We start from the raw sequence: 21,612 nt of genomic DNA, 5'->3' as shown, positions 1-21,612 counted from the left end.
TCCATCCAGACCTGCCCACACTGCCAGTCTGCCATCACCCCCCTGTCCATTGGAACCTGCCCACACTGCCATCACCCCCCGTCCATCCAAACCTGCCCACACTGCCATCACCCCCCTGTCCATCCAAACCTGCCCACACTGCCATCACCCCCTGTCCATCCGAACCTGCCCACACTGCCATCACCCCCCTGTCCATCCGAACCTGCCCACACTGCCATCACCCCCCTGTCCATCCAAACCTGCCCACACTGCCATCACCCCCCCCTGTCCATCCAAACCTGCCCACACTGCCATCACCCCCCTGTCCATCCAAACCTGCTGACACTGCCATCACCCCCCCGTCCATCCAAACCTGCCCACACTGCCATCACCCCCTGTCCATCCAAACCTGCCCACACTGCCATCACCCCCCCCTGTCCATCCAAACCTGCCCACACTGCCATCACCCCCCCCCCCCCCCCGTCCATCCAAACCTGCCCACACTGCCATCACCCCCCTGTCCATCCAAACCTGCCCACACTGCCAGACTGCCATCACCCCCCTGTCCATCCAAACCTGCCCACACTGCCAGTCTGCCATCACCATCCAAACCTGCCCACACTGCCAGTCTGCCATCACCCCGCTGTCCATCCAAACCTGCCCACACTGTCAGTCTGCCATCACCATCCAAACCTGCCCACACTGCCACCACCCCCACCCCCCCCGTCCATCCAAACCTGCCCACACTGCCAGCCTGCCATCACCCCCTGTCCATCCAAACCTGCCCACACTGCCAGTCTGCCATCACCCCCCTGTCCATCCGAACCTGCCCACACTGCCATCATCCCCCTGTCCATCCGAACCTGCCCACACTGCCATCACCCCCTGTCCATCCGAACCTGCCCACACTGCCATCACCCCCCCTGTCCATCCAAACCTGCCCACACTGCCAGTCTGCCATCACCCCCTGTCCATCCGAACCTGCCCACACTGCCATCACCCCCCTGTCCATCCGAACCTGCCCACACTGCCATCACCACCCCTGTCCATCCAAACCTGCCCACACTGCCAGTCTGCCATCACCCCCCCCTGTCCATCCAAACCTGCCCACACTGCCATCACCCCCCCCTGTCCATTGGAACCTGCCCACACTGCCATCACCCCCCTGTCCATCCAAACCTGCCCACACTGCCATCACCCCCCTGTCCATCCGAACCTGCCCACACTGTCAGTCTGCCATCACCCCCCCGTCCATCCAAACCTGCCCACACTGCCATCACCCCCCCCTGTCCATCCGAACCTGCCCACACTGCCAGTCTGCCATCACCCCCTGTCCATCCGAACCTGCCCACACTGCCATCACCCCCTGTCCATCCAAACCTGCCCACACTGCCAGTCTGCCATCACCCCCCTGTCCATCCAAACCTGCCGACACTGCCATCACCCCCCTGTCCATCCAAACCTGCCGACACTGCCAGTCTGCCATCCCCCCCCCCCCCGTCCATCCAAACCTGCCCACACTGCCATCACCCCCTGTCCATCCAAACCTGCCCACACTGCCATCACCCCCCCCCCCCCGTCCATCCAAACCTGCCCACACTGCCATCACCCCCCTGTCCATCCAAACCTGCCGACACTGCCAGTCTGCCATCACCCCCCTGTCCATCCGAACCTGCCCACACTGCCAGTCTGCCATCACCCCCCCCTGTCCGTCCGAACCTGCCCACACTGCCATCACCCCCCCCCCTGTCCATCCAAACCTGCCCACACTGCCAGACTGCCATCACCCCCCCTGTCCATCCAAACCTGCCCACACTGCCAGTCTGCCATCACCCCCCCCTGTCCGTCCGAACCTGCCCACACTGCCATCACCCCCCTGTCCATCCAAACCTGCCCACACTGCCATCACCCCCCCTGTCCATCCAAACCTGCCCACACTGCCATCACCCCCTTGTCCATCCGAACCTACCCACACTGCCATCACCCCCCTGTCCATCCAAACCTGCCCACACTGCCAGTCTGCCATCACCCCCCCCCCGTCCATCCAAACCTGCCCACACTGCCATCACCCCCCCCTGTCCATCCAAACCTGCCCACACTGCCAGACTGCCATCACCCCCCTGTCCATCCAAACCTGCCCACACTGCCAGTCTGCCATCACCATCCAAACCTGCCCACACTGCCAGTCTGCCATCACCATCCAAACCTGCCCACACTGCCAGTCTGCCATCACCATCCAAACCTGCCCACACTGCCACCACCCCCACCCCCCCCGTCCATCCAAACCTGCCCACACTGCCAGTCTGCCATCACCATCCAAACCTGCCCACACTGCCACCACCCCCACCCCCCCCCGTCCATCCAAACCTGCCCACACTGCCAGCCTGCCATCACCCCCTGTCCATCCAAACCTGCCCACACTGCCATCACCCCCCCGTGTCCATCCAAACCTGCCCACACTGCCAGTCTGCCATCACCCCCCCCTGTCCATCCAAACCTGCCCACACTGCCAGTCTGCCATCACCCCCTGTCCATCCGAACCTGCCCACACTGCCATCACCCCCCTGTCCATCCGAACCTGCCCACACTGCCATCACCCCCCCCGTCCATCCAAACCTGCCCACACTGCCACCACCCCCCTGTCCATCCGAACCTGCCCACACTGCCACCACCCCCCTGTCCATCCGAACCTGCCCACACTGCCACCACCCCCCTGTCCATCCGAACCTGCCCACACTGCCATCACCCCCCTGTCCATTGGAACCTGCCCACACTGCCATCACCCCCCTGTCCATTGGAATCTGCCCACACTGCCATCACCCCCCTGTCCATTGGAACCTGCCCACACTGCCCGACTGTAATCACCTCCCTGTTTACCTGATTGTCTATCTTTCCTCCTATAATATTTGGTTCTTTGACAACACCCAATTAATTTCCTCATTTTTCATATATTATATTCTTTTCAAGTTTGGCAGCATTCTGTAGCATGAAATCTTAGATTGAAGGCAAGTAGTGGGGGGTGGGGATGACGTGTTGAAGGCTGCGAAGAAGATGTCGTAGTTTCTCCATTCTGGGAAAATACTGGACGACAGTAAGGGCAGCACGGTAGCATGCGTGCAGTGCGGTCAGCGTACATAGAACATAGAACAGTACAGCACAGAACAGGCCCTTCGGCCCTCAATGTTGTGCCGAGTCATGATCACCCTACTCAAACCCACGTATCCACCCTATACCCGTAACCTAACAACCCCCCCTTAACCTTACTTTTTTTATTAGGACACTATGGGCAATTTAGCATGGCCAATCCACCTAACCCGCACATCTTTGGACTGTGGGAGGAAACCGGAGCACCCAGAGGAAACCCACGCACACAGGGGGAGGACGTGCAGACTCCACACAGAGTGACCCAGCCGGGAATCGAACCTGGGATCCTGGAGCTGTGAAGCATTTATGCTAACCACCATGCTACCCTGCTGCCCCCATAAGCGTAAGTTGAAGGTGGTTTGTGAAGGGGCTGTTCTCGAGTGACAGCTTTACCGGAAACACTACTTACGTAGTGTCTCCCACCCATCCTCCTCATCTAACCGAAAAAAAAGTTCTGTCTGTCGGATTGCTAAACTAACAAGTTTTTTTTTTAGCTTTTAGTTTTCAGTAGTTTGGAAGTTAGTTCAGTGGGAGTGGAGGCTAGGGCAGTTGAATGTTCCTCCTGCAGAATGTGGGAGGAAAGGGTCACCTCGAGTGTCCCTGCTGACTACATCTGCGGGAAGTGCACCCAACTCCAGCTCCTTTGGGCAGCACGGTATAATGGTGGTTAGCATAAATGCTTCACAGCTCCAGGGTCCCAGGTTCGATTCCCGGCTGGGTCACTGTCTGTGCGGAGTCTGCACATCCTCCCCGTGTGTGCGTGGGTTTCCTCCGGGTGCTCCGGTTTCCTCCCACAGTCCAAAGATGTGCGGGTTAGGTGGATTGGCCATGATAAATTGCCCGTAGTGTCCTAAAAAGTGAGGTTGGGGCGGGGGGGTTGTTGGGTTACGGGTATAGGGTGGATACGTGGGTTTGAGTAGGGTGATCATGGCTCGGCACAACATCGAGGGCCGAAGGGCCTGTTCTGTGCTGTACTGTTCTATGTTCTATAATGTTCTCGAGAACCGCGTTAGGGACCTGGAGCTGGAGCTGGATGAACTTCGGATCATTCGGGAGGCGGAGGGGGTTATTGAGAGGAGTTATAGGGAGGTAGTCACACCTCAGGTAAAAGAAGAAGGTAGATGGGTTACCGTCAGGGGATGGAGGGGGAACCGGCAGGCAGTGCAGGGATCCCCTGTGGTCGTTCCCCTCTATAACAAGTATACTATTCTGGATACTGTTGCGGGGGACGACTTACCAGGGGTCAGCAATGGGGCACAGGTCTCTGGCACAGAGTCTGTCCCTGTTGCTCAGAAGGGAAGGGAGAAGAGGAACAGAGCACTTGTCATTGGGGACTCCATAGTTAGAGGAACAGACAGGAGGTTCTGTGGTAACGAAAGAGACTCACGGTTAGTGTGTTGCCTCCCAGGTGCCAGGGTTCGTGATGTCCCTGATCGTGTTTTTGGGATCCTTAAGGGGGAGGGGAGCAGCCCCAATTCGTGGTCCACATAGGTACCAACGACATAGGTAGGAAGAGAGATGGGGATTTGAGACAGAAATTCAGGGAGCTAGGGTGCAAGCTGAGAGCTAGAACAAACACAGTTGTTATCTCTGGATTGCTACCCGTGCCACGTGCTAGCGAAGTGAGAAATAAGGAGAGAGAGGAGTTGGACACGTGGCTACAGGGATGGTGCAGGAGGGAGGGTTTTGGTTTCCTGGATAATTGGGGCTCATTCTGGGGTAGGTGGTACCTCTACAAACAGGATGGTCTTCACCTGAACCAGAGGGGTACCGATATCCTGGGGGGGAGATTTGCTAGTGCTCTTCGGGGGGGTTTAAACTAATTCAGCAGGGGGATGGGAACCTAAATTGTAGTTCCAGTGTACAGGATGTTGAGAGTAGTGAGGTCAGGGATAGGGTTAAAAGTTCGAAAGAGGGCACTGGCAAGCAAGACGCTGGTTTGGTGTGTCTACTTCAACGCCAGGAGCATCCGGAATAAGGTGGGTGAGCTTGCAGCATGGGTTGGTACCTGGGATCTCGATGTGGCGATTTTGGAGACATGGTTAGAGCAGGGACAGGAATGGTTGTTGCAAGTTCCAGGATTTAGATGTTTCTGTAAGAACAGAGAAGATGGTAAAAGAGGGGGGGTGGCATTGTTAATCAAGGAAAGTATTACGGCGGAAGTAAGGACGTTTGAGGACTCGTCTACTGAGGTAGTATGGGCTGAGGTTAGGAACAGGAGAGGAGAGGTCACCCTGTTGGGAGTTGTCTATAGACCTCCGAATAGTTCCAGAGATGTAGAGGAAAGGATTGCAAAGATGATTCTCGACAGGAGTGAGAGTAACAGGGTAGTTGCTATGTGGGACTTTAACTTTCCAAATATTGACTGGAAATACTATAGTTCGAGTACTATAGATGGGTCAGTTTTTGTGCAGTGTGTGCAGGAGGGTTTTCTGACACAGTATGTAGACAGGCCAACAAGGGGCGAGGCCACATTGGATTTGGTACTGGGTAATGAACCCGGCCAGGTGTTAGATTTAGATGTTGGTGAGCACTTTGGTGATAGTGATGACAATTCGGTTATGTTTACTTTAGCAAAGGGGCCTCACGGTATCATGGTGGTTAGCATCAATGCTTCACAGCTCCAGGGTCCCAGGTTCGATTCCCGGCTGGGTCACTGTCTGTGTGGAGTCTGCACATCCTCCCTGTGTGGGCGTGGGTTTCCTCCGGGTGCTCCGGTTTCCTCCCACAGTCCAAAGATGTGCGGGTTAGGTGGATTGGCCATGCTAAATTGCCCGTAGTGTAAGGTTAATGGGGGGATTGTTGGGTTACGAGTATACGGGTTACGTGGGTTTAAAGTAGGGTGATCATTGTTCGGCACAACATCGAGGGCCGAAGGGCCTGTTCTGTGCTGTACTGTTCTATAATGGGCAGGGATAGGTATATACCGCAAGGCAAGAATTATAGCTGGGGGAAAGGCAATTATGATGCTATTCGGCAAGATTTAGGATGTATAGGATGGGGAAGGAAACTGCAGGGGATGGGTACAATCGAAATGTGGAGCTTTTTCAAGGAACAGCTACTGCGTGTCCTTGATAAGTATGTACCTGTCAGGCAGGGAGGAAGTTGTCGAGCAAGGGAACCGTGGTTTACTAAGGAAGTTGAAGCACTTGTCAAGAGGAAGACGAAGGCTTATGTTAGGATGAGACATGATGGCTCAGTTAGGGCAGTTGAGAGTTACAAGTTAGCCAGGAAGAACATAAAGGGAGAGTTTAGAAGAGCGAGGAGAGGACACGAAAAGTCGTTGGCGGATAGGATCAAGGAAAACCCTAAGGCTTTCTATAGATATATCAGGAACAAAAGAATGACTAGAGTAAGATTAGGGCCAATCAAGGATAGTAGTGGAAAGTTGTGTGTGGAATCAGAGGAGATAGGGGAAGCGTTAAATAGATATTTTTCGTCAGTGTTTACACTGGAGAAAGACAATGTTGTCGAGGAGAATACTCAGGTACATTCGACCAGGCTTGATGGAATTGACGTTCACAAGGAGGAGGTGTTAGCAATTTTGGAAAATGTAAAAATAGATAAGTCCAAATGGGCCAGATGGGATTTATCCTAGGGTTCTCTGGGAAGCCAGGGAGGAGATTGCAGAGCCTTTGTCTTTGATCTTTATGTCGTCTTTGTCGACAGGAATAGTGCCGGAAGACTGGAGGATAGCAAATGTTGTCCCCTTGTTCAAGAAGGGGAGTAGAGACAACCCTGGTAATTATAGACCTGTGAGCCTGTGGGTAAAATGTTGGAAAAGGTTATAAGAGATAGGGTTTATAATCATCTTGAAAAGAACAAGTTGATTAGCGATAGTCAACACGGTTTTGTGAAGGGTAGGTCATGCCTCACAAACCTTATTGAGTTTTTTGAGAAGGTGACCAAACAGGTGGATGAGGGTAAAACGGTTGATGTGGTGTATATGGATTTCAGTAAGGCGTTTGATAAGGTTCCCCACGGTAGGCTATTGCAGACTGGGATTCAGTCCGGCCGGACAGGGATTTGGATTCAGTCCGGCTGGACACGGATTGGGAATCAGTTTGGCCGGATTGAGATTTGGATTCAGTCCGGCAGGACAGGGATTTGGATTCAGTTTGGCCGGATTGAGATTTGGATTCAGTCCGGCCGGACAGGGATTTGGATTCAGTCCGGCTGGACACGGATTGGGATTCAGTTTGGCCGGATTGAGATTTGGATTCAGTCCGGCCGGACAGGGATTGGGATTCAGTCCGGTTGGAAAGAGATTTGGATTCAGTGCGGCCGGACAGGGATTGGGATTCAGTCCGGCCGGACAGGGATTTGGATTCAGTCCGGCCGGACAGGGATTGGGATTCAGTCCGGCCGGACAGGGATTTGGATTCAGTCCAGTCGGACAGGGATTTGGATTCAGTCCAGTCGGACAGGGATTGGGATTCAGTCCGGCCGGACAGGGATTTGGATTCAGTCCGGCTGTAAAAATGGAAATGAGGAAAGCAGAGTGAGGATACAAAAAAATATTGTCAGGTAAAATCAAAGAAAGTTTCTGTTCCCGAGTGCATGGGCGGTGCGGCGGCACACAGGTTAGCACTGCTGCCTCACGGCACCGAGGTCCCAGGTTCAATCCCAACCCTGGGTCGCTGTCCGCGTGGAGTTTGCACATTCTCCCCGTGTCTGTGTGGGTCTCACCCCCACAACCCAAAGATGTGCAGGGTAGGTGGATTGGCCAGGCTACATTGCCCCTTTATTGGAACAACAGAATTGTATTTAAAAAAAGAATTCTACCCATCCTTCTGTACTAGCCCTGCACAGACATTATTCATGTTCACACTGACCTACATAACCCCAATCCTCCTAGATCTCAAATGTGAAATATTTAAGTCCTCATGGCTTCATCCCACCCGATCCCAGTATTTATTCAGCCCAGGAACCATCCCACATAAGCCCCACTGAACTAATTATTCTTTCAAATAGAATCCCTTCATTGCAGATGATGGCCATTCAGCCCATCAAGCTGACACCAGCCCTCTGAAAGAGCATCCTACCTTTACCCATTCACCCACCCTATCCCCGTAACCTCACCTAACCTGCACATCTTTGGACTGGATTCTTGAACCTTCGCGCCTCGTTACACCATTAGTGGCCATGCTTCCCGACCTAGGCCCCACATTCCGGAATTCCACACCAAATCCCACTCCTTCTGACACTTCTTATCACACACCTCATTAGACAAACCTTTGGCCAACCTGCGAATGACTCCTTTAGCTGGTGGCAGCTTGTGTCCGGTTAACCCTCTGCAGCAAAATGGAAGTCTTTCTTCATGAAGGTGTTCTAAAAGTGTAAATTATTCTTGGATTCTGTCTTCTTTCTTTTGCATGCAGATTCAGCAAGCACATACTGGGGCAGTACAGACCAGGCCAAATAGTTTGCAGATCCAAGGAATTCCCTTTCAGCAGAGGAGCCCTCCACAAGCTGGGAAGATTCAGTAAGTATCGCTCCTCAAGCTGGGCCTCATTGTCAGCTCTTGATGGCCTTGATGCTGTTCACTTTGTCAACATTAAACCGTCTCTAACTCTGCCATCTCGCCGAGACTGGGCGCGGAATACCACAACTGTACTCTGGTTGGCAGCGAGGGTTTTAAATAATAAATGGGTTATGATGCAGGCAGATCTTGCTGCATCTTCTCAACGTTTTATTCCAATTGTTCCACAGAATTCTTGGAGCATTGAATGGAAACTATCTCCCAAATGCTTCTGGCATTGCTCAAGCTGAGTTGGGCAATGCACTATTTTCATTTATTCATAATGAATTAAATATTTTCCAAGACGTTACTCCTGAGTGACCTTGAATGTGATATTTACAGCTGCTTCACTGGGTCCCAGGTTCGATTCTCGGCTTGGGTCACTGTCTGTGCGGAGTCTGCATGTTATAGAACATAGAACATAGAACGATACAGCGCAGTACAGGCCCTTCGGCTCACGATGTTGCACCGACATGGGAAGTCAGAAACTAAAGGCCATCTAACCTACACTATGCCATTATCATCCATATGCTTATCCAATAAACTTTTAAATGCCCTCAATGTTGGCGAGTTCACTACTGTTGCAGGTAGGGCATTCCACGGCCTCACCACTATTTGCGTTAGAAAACCTACCTCTGACGTCTGTCCTATATCTATTACCCCTCAATTTAAGGCTATGTCCCCTTGTGCTAGCCACCTCCATCCGCGGGAGAAGGCTCTCACTGTCCACCCTATCTAACCCTCTGATCATTTTGTATGCCTCTATTAAGTCACCTCTTAACCTTCTTCTCTCTAACGAAAACAACCTCAAGTCCATCAGCCTTTCCTCATAAGATTTTCCCTCCATACCAGGCAACATCCTGGTAAATCTCCTCTGCACCCGTTCCAAAGCTTCCACGTCCTTCCTATAATGAGGCGACCAGAACTGTACGCAATACTCCAAATGCGGCCGTACCAGAGTTTTGTACAGCTGCAACATGACCTCATGGCTCCGGAACTCAATCCCATAGGCCTTCTGTCTGCGTGTCTGCGAGGGTTTCCTCCTGGTGCTCCGGTTTCCTCCCACAGTCCAAAGATGTGCAGGTTAGGTGGATTGGCAATGATAAATTGCCCCTTAGTGTCCAAAATTGCCCTTAGTGTTGGGTGGGTTACTGGGTTAGGGTGGAGTTGTTGACCTTGGGTAGGGTGTTCTTTCCAAGAGCTGGTGCAGACTCGATGGGCCGAATGGTCTCCTTCTATACTGTAAATTCTATGATAAACCCTCAATATTGGCAGGACAGGCAGGGGTGTGAAGTACTTCTTTGGGCAGGGGAATGGGGGGGGGGGGGGGAGACAGTTGTGGCGACTTTAACAGTCGGGTCTCCGTCCGACAGTCAGACAGATTTTCAGTCCCCTGGGTGAAAATATGCCAATGACAATCAGGAAGGAGAGATGAGGTTGTGAGAGAGGCCGGGCATTGCGAGCGAGAGATCAGGCAATGGGGGAAATTGCCAATCATAACCCCGATTGCAGAAAGCAGGAGACTGCTTCCTCGCAAAGTCAGGGGAAAGGATTCCTGCTCCATCTGCCAGTTTGGAGTTCCACCCTTCTGGAGCCGTCAGCTTTCACCTCCATCTCAGACAGGCTTCCTGACCTGTGAGAAACCTGGTCCGGGGAGGCTGTGGCACAGTGGTATTGTCGCTGGACTAGTAATCCAGAGACTCAAGATAATGATCAAGGAACCCGGGTTCGAATCCCACAATGGCAGGGGGTGGAACTTAAACTCAATTAATATCTGGAATTAAAAGTCTAATGATGACCATGAAACCATTGCTGATTGTCTTAAAAACCTATCTGGTTCACTTATGGCCTACATGTGACTCTGGAACCACAGCAATGTGGTTGTCTCTTAAGTCAGGCACTGGAAACGACAATGGTAAACCCAGCCCTACTGACCCTGCAACATCTGGGGGCTTGTGCCAAGCTTGGGAGAGCAACAGCCTGACATAGTCACACACACAGAATCATACCTTCCAGACAATGTCCCAGACAGCACTATCACCATTCCTGGGTAGTCCTGTCTCACCGGCAGCACAGGCCCAGCAGAGGCGGCGGCACAGTGGGATATAGTCGGAAGGGAGTTGCCCTGGGAGTCCTCAACATCGACTCTGGACCCCATGAAGTCTCATAGCTTCAGGTTAAACATGGGCAAGGAAACCTCCTGCTGATTACCATGTACCGGCCACCATCAGCTGATAAATCAGCACTCCTCCATGCTGAACACCACTTGGCGGAACCTATCACCATCAACCCCTTGCTTACCAACAATTACCCACCTCGGCCTTCAAAATATGCAAACAATCTGCTTCCGCTGCCTTTTCAGGAATAGAGTTCCAAAGGTTCATGACCTTCAGAAAGAATAAATGTTACAGCCATTTTAAATGGGCGGCCACATATTCTTAAACAGTGACCTCTTGTTCTAGATTCTCCCACAAGGGGAAACATCCTCCCACATCCACCCTGTCAATACTCCTCAGGATCTTATATGTTTCAATCACGTCACCTCTTACTCTTCTAAATTCCAGCAGGTACAAGCCTAACCTGTCCAACTTTTCCTCATAAGACACCCCATCCAATACAGGTATTAGTCTGATTAACCTCCTCTGAACTGCTTCCAATGCATTTACATAGACTCATAGAATCTCTATAGTGCAGAAGGAGGCCAAACCGGAGCACCCGGAGGAATTCCACTCAATCTTGGGGAGGACGTGCAAACTCTACACAGTCACCCAAGGCCGGAATTGAACCTGGGTCCTTGCCGCTGTGAGGCAGCAATGCTAACCACTGTGCAGCCCCTGAAATAAGGTGACCAATACTGTACAAAGTACAGGGAAACATTGGAAATGGGAGCTGGAGGAGACCTGCTCTGCCATTCAATATGACCATGGCTGAACATCTGTCTCAACTCCATTTTTCCAATCTCTCCCCATACCCCTTAACACTTTTAGTCTCCTGTGGTGGAGCATTCCACAGGTTCACCACCCTGTGAGGGAAGAGCTTCTACTCATCTCAGTCCTAAATGGCCCACTCTGTATCCTGAGACTTAATCCCTTGTTCTAGACCCTCCAGCCAGAGGAAGCAACATCCTTGCATCCAGTCTGCTCTGCCCTGTCAGAATGTTATACGTTTGTTGGAACCAACAATTCTACGGACACGTGCTTGTAGGATTAGAATAGCGGTTTTAATATACTCACAACAGAGCCAGCCTGTTAGCCATTGAACTTTCGGTGAACTGGCCGGCTGACCATCTTTATACAGCAGCTTCCGGGGGAGGAGTCCTGGGCAGAGCCAAGGGAAAAGCCCCGTACATCTCGAGCATTCCCAGAGCTACTCCCCCTGGAGGACAGGTAGTGCAACTGCACTTACAATATAGACACGTATATACAGATTATAATCCGGTGTGAATCCCATTCACCCCCTGTGAAAAAAATCGAGTCCAGCGGGGGTGGTGGCTCACAGAGTTAGTCTGTCCGGTGGATGAATTGTTCTTTTCGATCTGCGGAGCACTGGGGTTGCAGCCTCTTGCGGTGGCTGGTTGGGTGTTGAGAGCTGGGGTACGATGGCAGACTCCGGGGCGGGTCTAAATGCTTCACAGCTCCAGGGTCCCAGGTTCGATTCCCGGCTGGGTCACTGTCTGTGCGGAGTCTGCACGTCCTCCCCGTGTGTGCGTGGGTTTCCTCCGGGTGCTCCGGTTTCCTCCCACAGTCCAAAGATGTGCGGGTTAGGTGGATTGGCCATGCTAAATTGCCCGTAGTGTCCTAAAAAGTAAGGTTAAGGGGGGGTTGTTGGGTTACGGGTATAGGGTGGATACGTGGGTTTGAGTAGGGTGATCATTGCTCGGCACAACATCGAGGGCCGAAGGGCCTGCTCTGTGCTGTACTGTACTGTACTGGGTCTTGTCCGAACTTTATACACCTCTGGCTCGACCGGAGACTGGGGGCGCTGGGGGCAGGCTGGTTCTGGTGCGTGGAACCGGTGGGGCGAGCTTGCGGAATCGGGGGCGCGAGGGGGCGGCAGCATAGGGAACGGGGTAAGGGGTTCCTCAGCGGGGGTGGGGGGGGGGGGCTGGATCCAGCGGGTGCCAGGAACCGTCCTGACCGTCCAGGAACTCCACGAATGCGTACTGGGGGTTGGAATGGAGGAGGTGCACCTTTTCAACAAGGGGGTCAGTTTTGTGCCCCCTGGCGTGCTTCCTCAGGAGGATCGGGCCTGGTGTCCTCAGCCATGCCGGAAGTGAGACTCCCGTGGTAGTGCCCCTAGAAAAAATGAAGAGTCGCTCGTGAGGGGTTTGATTTGTAGCTGTACAGAGGAGGGATCTGATTGTGGAGCGCGTCTGGGAGGACTTCTTGCCATTGGGAGACTTTGTGTGGATATTCTGTGGCTTACCCTCGCATGCAGTAGGCTGAGTTTTTGTTCCTCTGTTGTTCCGGCGGTGCTGGCTTCTGCCAGGTAGGCTTTAAAACATCTCAGCCAGTGGGAAAACATTTCCTTAGCCTCTGCATCCTCTGGGTCGAGTTCTATGCGTCCGGGCTTGAGGGCTGTTTCCATGATTTCTTTGACTGTTTCCTGAGTATATTAAATTGTTGGAACCAACAATTCTACAGACATGTGCTTGTAGGATTAGAATAACGGTTTTAATATACTCACAACAGAGCCAGCCGGTTAGCCATTGAACTTTCGGTGAACTGGCCGGCTGACCATGTGGCACTGATCTTTATACAGCAGCTCCAGGGGGAGGAGTCCTGGGCAGAGCCAAGGGAGAAGCCCCGTACAACTCGAGCATTCCCAGAGCTACTCCCCCTGGAGGACAGGTAGTGCAATTGCACTTACGATATAGACACATGTATATACAGATTATAATCCGGTGTGAATCACATTCACCACAACGTTTCACTGAGATTCCCGCCTCATTTTTTTATTATCCAGTGAAGACAGGTCCTATAGACCCAATCTCTCTTCGGATGATAATTCTGTCATTCCAGCAATCAGTCTGGTCAACCTTTGCTGCACTCCCTCTGTCTTACATAAGGAGACCATAACTGTCCAAAATTCTCCATATGTGGCCTCACCAAGATGCTGTAAAGCTGCAGTAAGATGTCCTTGCTCCTGCACGCAAATCCTCTTGCAATGAAGGCCAACATACCATTTGCCTTCCTAACTGTTAGCTGTACCTGGATATTCGCTTTCAGTGAAGTGTGTACGCGGACACTCAGATCCCTTTGTGCATTAGCATTATCATCATTTAAATAATACTTTACTATTCTGTTCGCTGTGCACATTATGGAAATATAGAAACTAGGAGGAGGCCATTCAGCCCTTCAAGCCTGCCTCTCCATTCAATACGCTCATGGCTGATCCTCGATCTCCATGTCATATTCCCGCATCCTCCTCATAACCCTTGATGCCATAAAAATCAAAAACATTTTCCATCACTTTCTCGAATGCATTCAGTGACTTGTCCACCACAGCCTTTTGTGGTCGAGAATTTCACAGGTTCACCACAGTCTGAGTGAAGACATTTTTCCTCATCTCAGTCTAAATGGTCTATTCTGTATCCTGAGACTGTGTCCCCTGGTTCTAGATTCCACAACCAGGGAAAACTTCCTCTCTGTATCTCCCTGTCAAACCCTGTTAGAATTTTACACGTTTCAATCAGATTTCCTCTCATCTCTCACAGTGAATACAGGCCCAGCTGAACCAATCTCTCCTCATAAGACAGTCCAGCCAACCCGGTACCAACCCAGAGAAACTCCGCTGCACTCTCTCTATGGCAAGGGAGGGAAACCAAAACTGCACCCAGAACTCCAGGTGTGGTCTCACCAAGGGCCTGTATAACTGCAATAAGACATGTCTACTTCTGAACTCAAATGAAAATGAAAAATGAAAATCGCTTATTGTCACGAGTAGGCTTCAATGAAGTTACTGTGAAAAGCCCCTAGTCGCCACATTCCGGCGCCTACCCGGGGAGGCTGGTACGGGAATCGAACCGTGCTGCTGGCCTGCTTGGTCTGCTTTCAAAGCCAGCGATTTAGCCGAGTGAGCTAAACCAGCCCCAATGCCTCTTGCAATGAAGGCCGACATATCATTTGTCTTCCTAATCGCTGCTCCACTCTCATTAACTGGTGTACAAGGACACTCAGATCCCTTTGTACATCCACACTTCCCAATATATCACCATTTAAATAATACTCTTCCTCTCTGTTTTTCACACCAAAGTGGATAACTTCACATTTAACCATGATCAACTGCATCTGCCATGTGTCTGCCCACTCACTCAACTTGTGTCAATCACCTTGATTGAATGAAGCAACCTTGGATGAAGCAATTGTCCTATGATGGGAGACGGAGTAAATTGGGCTTATATTCTCTGGAGTTCAGAAGAATGAGAGGAAATCCGATTGAAAGCTACAGCATTCTGAGTGGGCTTGATAAGGTGGTCTCAGCTTCTGCTGGCTGGGGAATCTAAAACATCAGCACGGCTTTGGGATATGGGGGGTCGATCATTTAAGAGTGAGGTGAGGAGAAATTATAAATCTTTGCAATTCTCTAACGGCTGTGGCGGGGGGGGGGGGGGGGGGGCATTGTTGAATACATTTTCAGGCTGGGTTTGATAGATTTTTGGTCTCTCAGACAATTAAGGGATGTGGGCTGAGGGCAGGAGAGTAGAGTTGAACCCAGGTTGGTCCTGATTGTATTGATGGACAGGGTGGAGTTGATGGCCCATGTGGTACACTCCGGCCTCTATTTCTTTTGTTCTTGTGCCTGTTGCACCTCGAACTTAGGTCAACTAGTGTTACAGACAAAACACATCAAATTATCGTACAACAATATTCTTCATTGTGCCTTAAAAAGTACCCCAAAAAGCCTTCCGGTGGCGGCGATGCGGAGCTAAGCCGCACGTTCAGCAGCTCCCGCTTTTTTTGGACTTTCGGGCTCTTTTAAGAGCCCGCAACGGCGCTTTTTAAAACTTTTCCCCGGGGGGAAACACAGCCAGTGTGCCCAGCGACTGGTGGGTGGACTGGACTCGCGGTGGAGCAATCCAAAAGTCGGCTCTACAGCAGAAGAAGGCGAGAGGCAGAAAAGGCAAGATGGCAGCGGGCGGGGAAGCAGCAGCAGTGAGCGCGGGAGCAGCAGGAGCTGCTTCAGCGTTCCTTCAAGGAGCTTGAAGCTGAGATCTTGGAGCCGTTTAAGGCCTCGCTGGACAAGCTGGTGGCGACTCAGACGACCCAGGCCGTGGAGATTTGGGAGCTGCAGCAAAAGGCTTCGGACAACGAGGATGAGCTTTTGGGCCTGGCAGTGAAAGTGGAGTCGCACGAGGCACTGCACAAGAAATGGCAGGCGAGGATGGAGGAGATGGAGAACCGCTCCCGCCGGAAGAATCTGCGGATTTTGGGCCTCTCGGAGGGGCTTGAAGGCTCGGATTTGGGGGCCTATGTGGTCCTAATGTTGAACTCACTGATGGGTGCAGGGTCGTTTCGTGGTCCCCTGGAGCTGGAGAGCGCCCATCGAGTGCTGCAGCGGAACCCTAGGCCGAACGAGCTGCCCAGGGTGGTGCTGGTCCGTTTTTACCGCTTGGTCGACCGGGAGTGCGTGTTGAGATGGGCGAAGAAGGAGAGGACCAGCAGGTGGGAGAACACGGACGTTAGGATTTATCAGGACTGGAGCGCGGAGGTGGCTTCAATCGGGCGAAGGGAGTGCTTCATAGGAAGGGGGTGAAGTTTGGCCTTCTACAGCAGGCTCGCCTCTGGGTCACTTACAAGGACCACCAGCTCTATTTTGACTCTCCGGTGGAGGCCTGGGCTTTTGTCCAGGCAGAGAACTTGGACTCGAACTGAGGACTGGGGGGCTGGGGGAAAATGTACTTTGTTTGGAGGCTTTGCCCTCCTGGGTATCCTGTCGTTTAGAGAAATACAGCACAGAACAGGCCCTTCAGCCCACCATGTTGTGCCGAACTTTTGTCCTAGCTTAATCATAGAATTTTGGACACTAAGGGCAATTTTTAATTGCCAATCCACCCAATCCGCACATCTTTGGACTGTGGGAGGAAACCGGAGCACCCGGAGGAAACCCACGCACACACGGGAGAAAAAGGAGAACTCCCTAGGAGGCTCCATATTGGCTGTGTTTGCTGATTGATGTTAGAACATAGAACATAGAACAGTACAGCACAGAACAGGCCCTTCGGCCCTCGATGTTGTGCCGAGCAATGATCACCCTACTCAAACCCACATATCCACCCTATACCCGTAACCCAACAACCCCCCCCCCCCCCAACCTTACAGGACACTACGGGCAATTTAGCATGGCCAATCCACCTAACCCGCACATCTTTGGACTGTGGGAGGAAACCGGAGCACCCGGAGGAAACCCACGCACACAGGGGGAGGACGTGCAGACTCCGCACAGACAGTGACCCAGCCGGGAATCGAACCTGGGACCCTGGAGCTGTGAAGCATTTATGCTAACCACCATGCTACCGTGCTGCCTGTTCGTTTTCGCTATTTTGGTTTTTTCGGGGTTGCTTTCTGGGCTGTTGTTTATTTACTGTGGTGTTTTTTTTTTGTTTTGTCCACTGGTGGGTTGGGGAGTAGTTTGGGGTCCCGATGGGTCATGTGTCCGTCTTTTTCCCGCGTGTTGGGTTGAGGGGCGGAGCTCGGGTTGGAAGCGCGGGCTTCCTTCCCGCGCTGGAGAAATTGGGGGCGGGGCCGCCGCTGGTAGGGAGGGATTGGTGGCTGTGTTGCGTCGGGGGGGGGGGGGGGGTCGTGGTTATGGCGGGAGTAGCCGGGGTCAGCAGAAGTCAGCTGACTCACGGAAGCACAGTTAAGGGTAACGCAGCTAGGGGGGCCATAGCTTGGGGGGGGGGTGGGGGAATTTGGGGGGGAGGAAGAAGTGGGGGGGGAGAAAGAAGTGGGGAGGGGTACCGGGTTGTTGCTGCAGGGATTGTGAGGGAATGGATGGTGAAGGGGGGGGTTGGGAGGGGGGTCTGCCACCGTGGGGAGCGGGCTTGGGGGGTTCCCTGGGCGCGTGGCGGGTTGAGGAAGAGCTATGGCTGATCGACGTAGGGGGAGGGGGATGGCCCCCCGGGTTCGGTTGGTCACATGGAACGTGAGGGGGCTGAATGGTCCGGTGAAGCGATCCCAGGTCTTGGCTCACTTGAGGGAGTTGGGAGCGGATGTGGCTATGCTCCAGGAGACGCACCTCAGGGTTACGGATCAGGTGAGGCTAAGAAAGAGTTGGGTGGGCAGGTGTTTCACTCGGGGCTTGATGCGAAGAACCGTGGGGTGGCAATTTTGGTGGGTAAGAGCCTGTTGTTCGTTGCGTCCAAAGTGGTGGCGGATAGTGCAGGTCGATATGTGATGGTGAGTGGGAGACTTCAGGGGGAGCGGGTGATCTTGGTTAATGTTTATGCTCCCAACTGGGATGACGCGGGCTTCATGCGGCGAATGCTGGGCCTGATCCCGGACCTGGAGACAGGGAGATTGATCCTGGGTGGGGACTTTAACACGGTGCTGGATCCGGCTCTGGACCGCTCGAAGTCTAGGACTTCGGCAGCGGCCTCGGTGCTGAGGGGATTCATGAATCAGATGAGGGGGGGGGGGGGGGGGGGGGGAGGTGGACCCCTGGAGGCTTTTGGAGCAGGGGGGTAGGGTTCTCCTTTTTCTCCCATGTTCATAAGGCGTACTCCCGGATTTATTTTTTTTTGTGCTTAGTAGGGCGCTGATTCCGAGAGTGGTGGGAGCGGAGTATTCGGCGATAGCCATTTCTGATCATGCTCCACATTTAGTGGATCTGGAGCTGGAGGAGGGGAAGGATCAGCGCCCGCTGTGGAGGCTGGATGTGGGGCTTTTGGCAGAGGAGGAAGTGTGCGGGCGGATCTGTAGGGGCATAGAGGGGTATCTAGAAACCAATGATAACGGGGAGGTGCAAGTTGGGGTGGTTTGGGAAGCGCTAAAGGCAGTAGTCAGAGGGGAGCTGATATCTATTCGTGGCGCACAGGGAGAGGGGGGAGAGGGCCGAGAGGGATAGGCTGGTGGAGGAGATGGTCAGGGTGGATAGGAGATATGCAGACACCCCGGAGTAGAAATGGTAAGGGTGGATAGGAGGTATGCAGACACCCCGGAGGGGCTTTTGAGGAAGCGGCACAATCTCCAATCGGAATTTGACATTTTAACCACCCGGAGTGCGGAGGCGCAGTGGAGGAGGGCACAGGGGGCGGTATATGAGTACGGGGAGAAGGCAAGTCGGATGTTGGCTCACCAGCTCCGGAAGCGGGAGGCAGCTAGAGAAATTGGGGGAGCCACGGATGGAGGAGGGAACTTGGTGCCGGGTGGAAAGGACATCAATGGGGTGTTCAGATCCTTTTACGAGGGGCTGTACCGGGCAGTGCCCCCCAGGGAAGCAGGTGGGGTGGATCGCTTTTTGGATAGGCTGGAGTTCCTAAGAGTAGGGGACGAGCGGGTGGAGGGTTTGGGGGCCCCAATCGAGTTGAACGAGCTGGTGGAGGCGTTGGGAAGTATGCAGACAGGGAAGCGCCGGGGCCTGACAAGTTCCCGGTGGAATTTTACAAGAAATTTTCAGATTTGCTGGGCCCGCTGCTTGTGAGGACCCTGAATGAGGCGAGGGAGGGAGGGGCTCTGCCCCCAACGATGTCCAGGGCAATTATCTCTTTGCTCCTGAAGCGGGACAAGGACCCCCTTCAGTGTGGGTCTTACAGGCCGATCTCGCTCCTTAATGTAGTTGCCAAGTTGTTGGCAAAGGTGCTGTCCAGGAGGGTGGAGGATGTGGTCCCGACGATGATTCATGAGGATCAAACGGGGTTTGTAAAGGGGAGACAACTGAATGCCAACGTGCGGAGGCTCCTGAATGTTATGATGGCACCGGCGGCTGGGGAGTCAGAAATAGTGGCGTCCATGGATGCGGAGAAAGCTTTTGATAGGGTGGAGTGGAGTTACCTGTGGGAGGTGTTGCGGAGGTTTGGGTTTGGTGAGGGGTTTATCAGCTGGGTGAGGTTGCTGTACAGCTCCCCGGTGGCGAGTGTGGTGACGAATGGGAGGAGGTCGGCGGACTTTCGGCTTTCCAGAGGGACGAGGCAGGGACTTGTCTCCCCTGCTCTTCGCGTCAGCGATTGAGCCCCTGGCCGTGGCGCTGAGGGACTCGAAGAGTTGGAGTGGGATTGTGCGTGGGGGGAGCATCGGTTGTCGCTATACGCAGATGATCTGCTGCTGTATGTCGCGGATCCGGCTGAGGGGATGCCAGAGGTGCTGAAGATACTTGAGGAGTTTGGGGACTTTTCGGGCTATAAGCTCAATGTGGGGAAAAGTGAGCTGTTTGTCCTGCACCCGGGGGATCAGGAGAGGGAGATAGGTGAACTCCCATTGAAGAGGGCTGAGAGGAGCTTTAGGTATCTTGGGGTTCAGGTGGCTAGGGTCAAGGCTGGTGGGGAAGATGGAGGAGGAGTTTAGGAGGTGGGACGCGCTACCGTTTTCGTTGGCGGGCAGGGTCCAGTCAGTTAAGTCGACAGTGCTCCCGAAGTTTTTGTTTCTTTTCCAGTGCCTCCCCATATTGATTCCAAAGGTTTTTTTTTCAGAAGTCGTGGTCCACGTAGGTACCAACGACATAGGTCGGAAGAGAGATGGTGATTTGAGACAGAAATTCAGGGAGCTAGGGTGCAAGCTGAGAGCTAGAACAAACAGAGTTGTTATCTCTGGGTTGTTACCCGTGCCACGTGCTAGCAAAGTGAGAAATAAGGAGAGAGAGGAGTTGAACACGTGGCTACAGGGATGGTGCAGGAGGGAGGGTTTTGGTTTCCTGGATAATTGGGGCTCATTCTGGGATAGGTGGGACCTATACAAACAGGATGGCCTTCACCTGAACCAGAGGGGTACCAATATCCTGGGGGGGGAGATTTGCTAGTGCTCTTCGGGGGGTTTAAACTAATTCAGCAGGGGGATGGGAACCTAAATTGTAGTTCCAGTGTACAGGATGTTGAGAGTAGTGAGGTCAGGGATAGGGTTAAAAGTTCGAAAGAGGGCACTGGCAAGCAAGACGCTGGTTTGAAGTGTGTCTACTTCAACGCCAGGAGCATCCGGAATAAAGTGGGTGAGCTTGCAGCATGGGTTGGTACCTGGGATCTCGATGTTGTGGTGATTTCGGAGACATGGATAGAGCAGGGACAGGAATGGTTGTTGCAGGTTCCAGGATTTAGATGTTTCTGTAAGAACAGAGAAGATGGTAAAAGAGGGGGGGGTGTGGCATTGTTAATCAAGGAAAGTATTACGGCGGTAGAAAGGACGTTTGAGGACTCGTCTACTGAGGTAGTATGGGCCGAGGTTAGGAACAGGAGAGGAGAGGTCACCCTGTTGGGAGTTGTCTATAGACCTCCGAATAGTTCCAGAGATGTAGAGGAAAGGATTGCAAAGATGATTCTCGACAGGAGCGAGAGTAACAGGGTAGTTGTTATGGGGGACTTTAACTTTCCAAATATTGACTGGAAATACTATAGTTCGAGTACTATAGATGGGTCAGTTTTTGTGCAGTGTGTGCAGGAGGGTTTTCTGACACAGTATGTAGACAGGCCAACATGGGGCGAGGCCACGTTGGATTTGGTACTGGGTAATGAACCCGGCCAGGTGTTAGATTTAGATGTAGGTGAGCACTTTGGTGATAGTGATCACAATTCGGTTATGTTTACTTTAGCAATGGGCAGGGATAGGTATATACCGAAAGGCAAGAATTATAGCTGGGGGAAAGGCAATTATGATGCTATTCGGCAAGATTTAGGATGTATAGGATGGGGAAGGAAACTGCAGGGGATGGGTACAATCGAAATGTGGAGCTTTTTCAAGGAACAGCTGCTGCGTGTCCTGGATAAGTATGTTATTCATGCTGATTATCACCTCAGAAGCTTCTTTTGGATTTGGATTTGACTT

General features: G+C 52.7%; 1 protein-coding gene across 7 annotated transcripts in view; it reads left to right on the top strand.

Moving 5' to 3' along the window:
• The window catches only part of LOC119956181 (protein FAM149B1-like), a 133,105-nt gene that overhangs the window by 51,430 nt on the left and 60,063 nt on the right, over nt 1–21,612 (top strand). For all 7 annotated transcript variants that reach the window (XM_038783119.1, XM_038783121.1, XM_038783118.1 and 4 more), the window contains one exon: nt 8,505–8,608. In XM_038783119.1, the coding sequence (XP_038639047.1) occupies nt 8,505–8,608 (104 nt within the window). The remainder of the gene's footprint in view (nt 1–8,504; nt 8,609–21,612) is intronic.

Source organism: Scyliorhinus canicula, chromosome 22 (assembly GCF_902713615.1).
Source record: "Scyliorhinus canicula chromosome 22, sScyCan1.1, whole genome shotgun sequence".
NCBI classification, from domain to species: Eukaryota; Metazoa; Chordata; class Chondrichthyes; order Carcharhiniformes; family Scyliorhinidae; genus Scyliorhinus; species Scyliorhinus canicula.
This window is presented reverse-complemented; position numbering and strand designations above follow the sequence as displayed.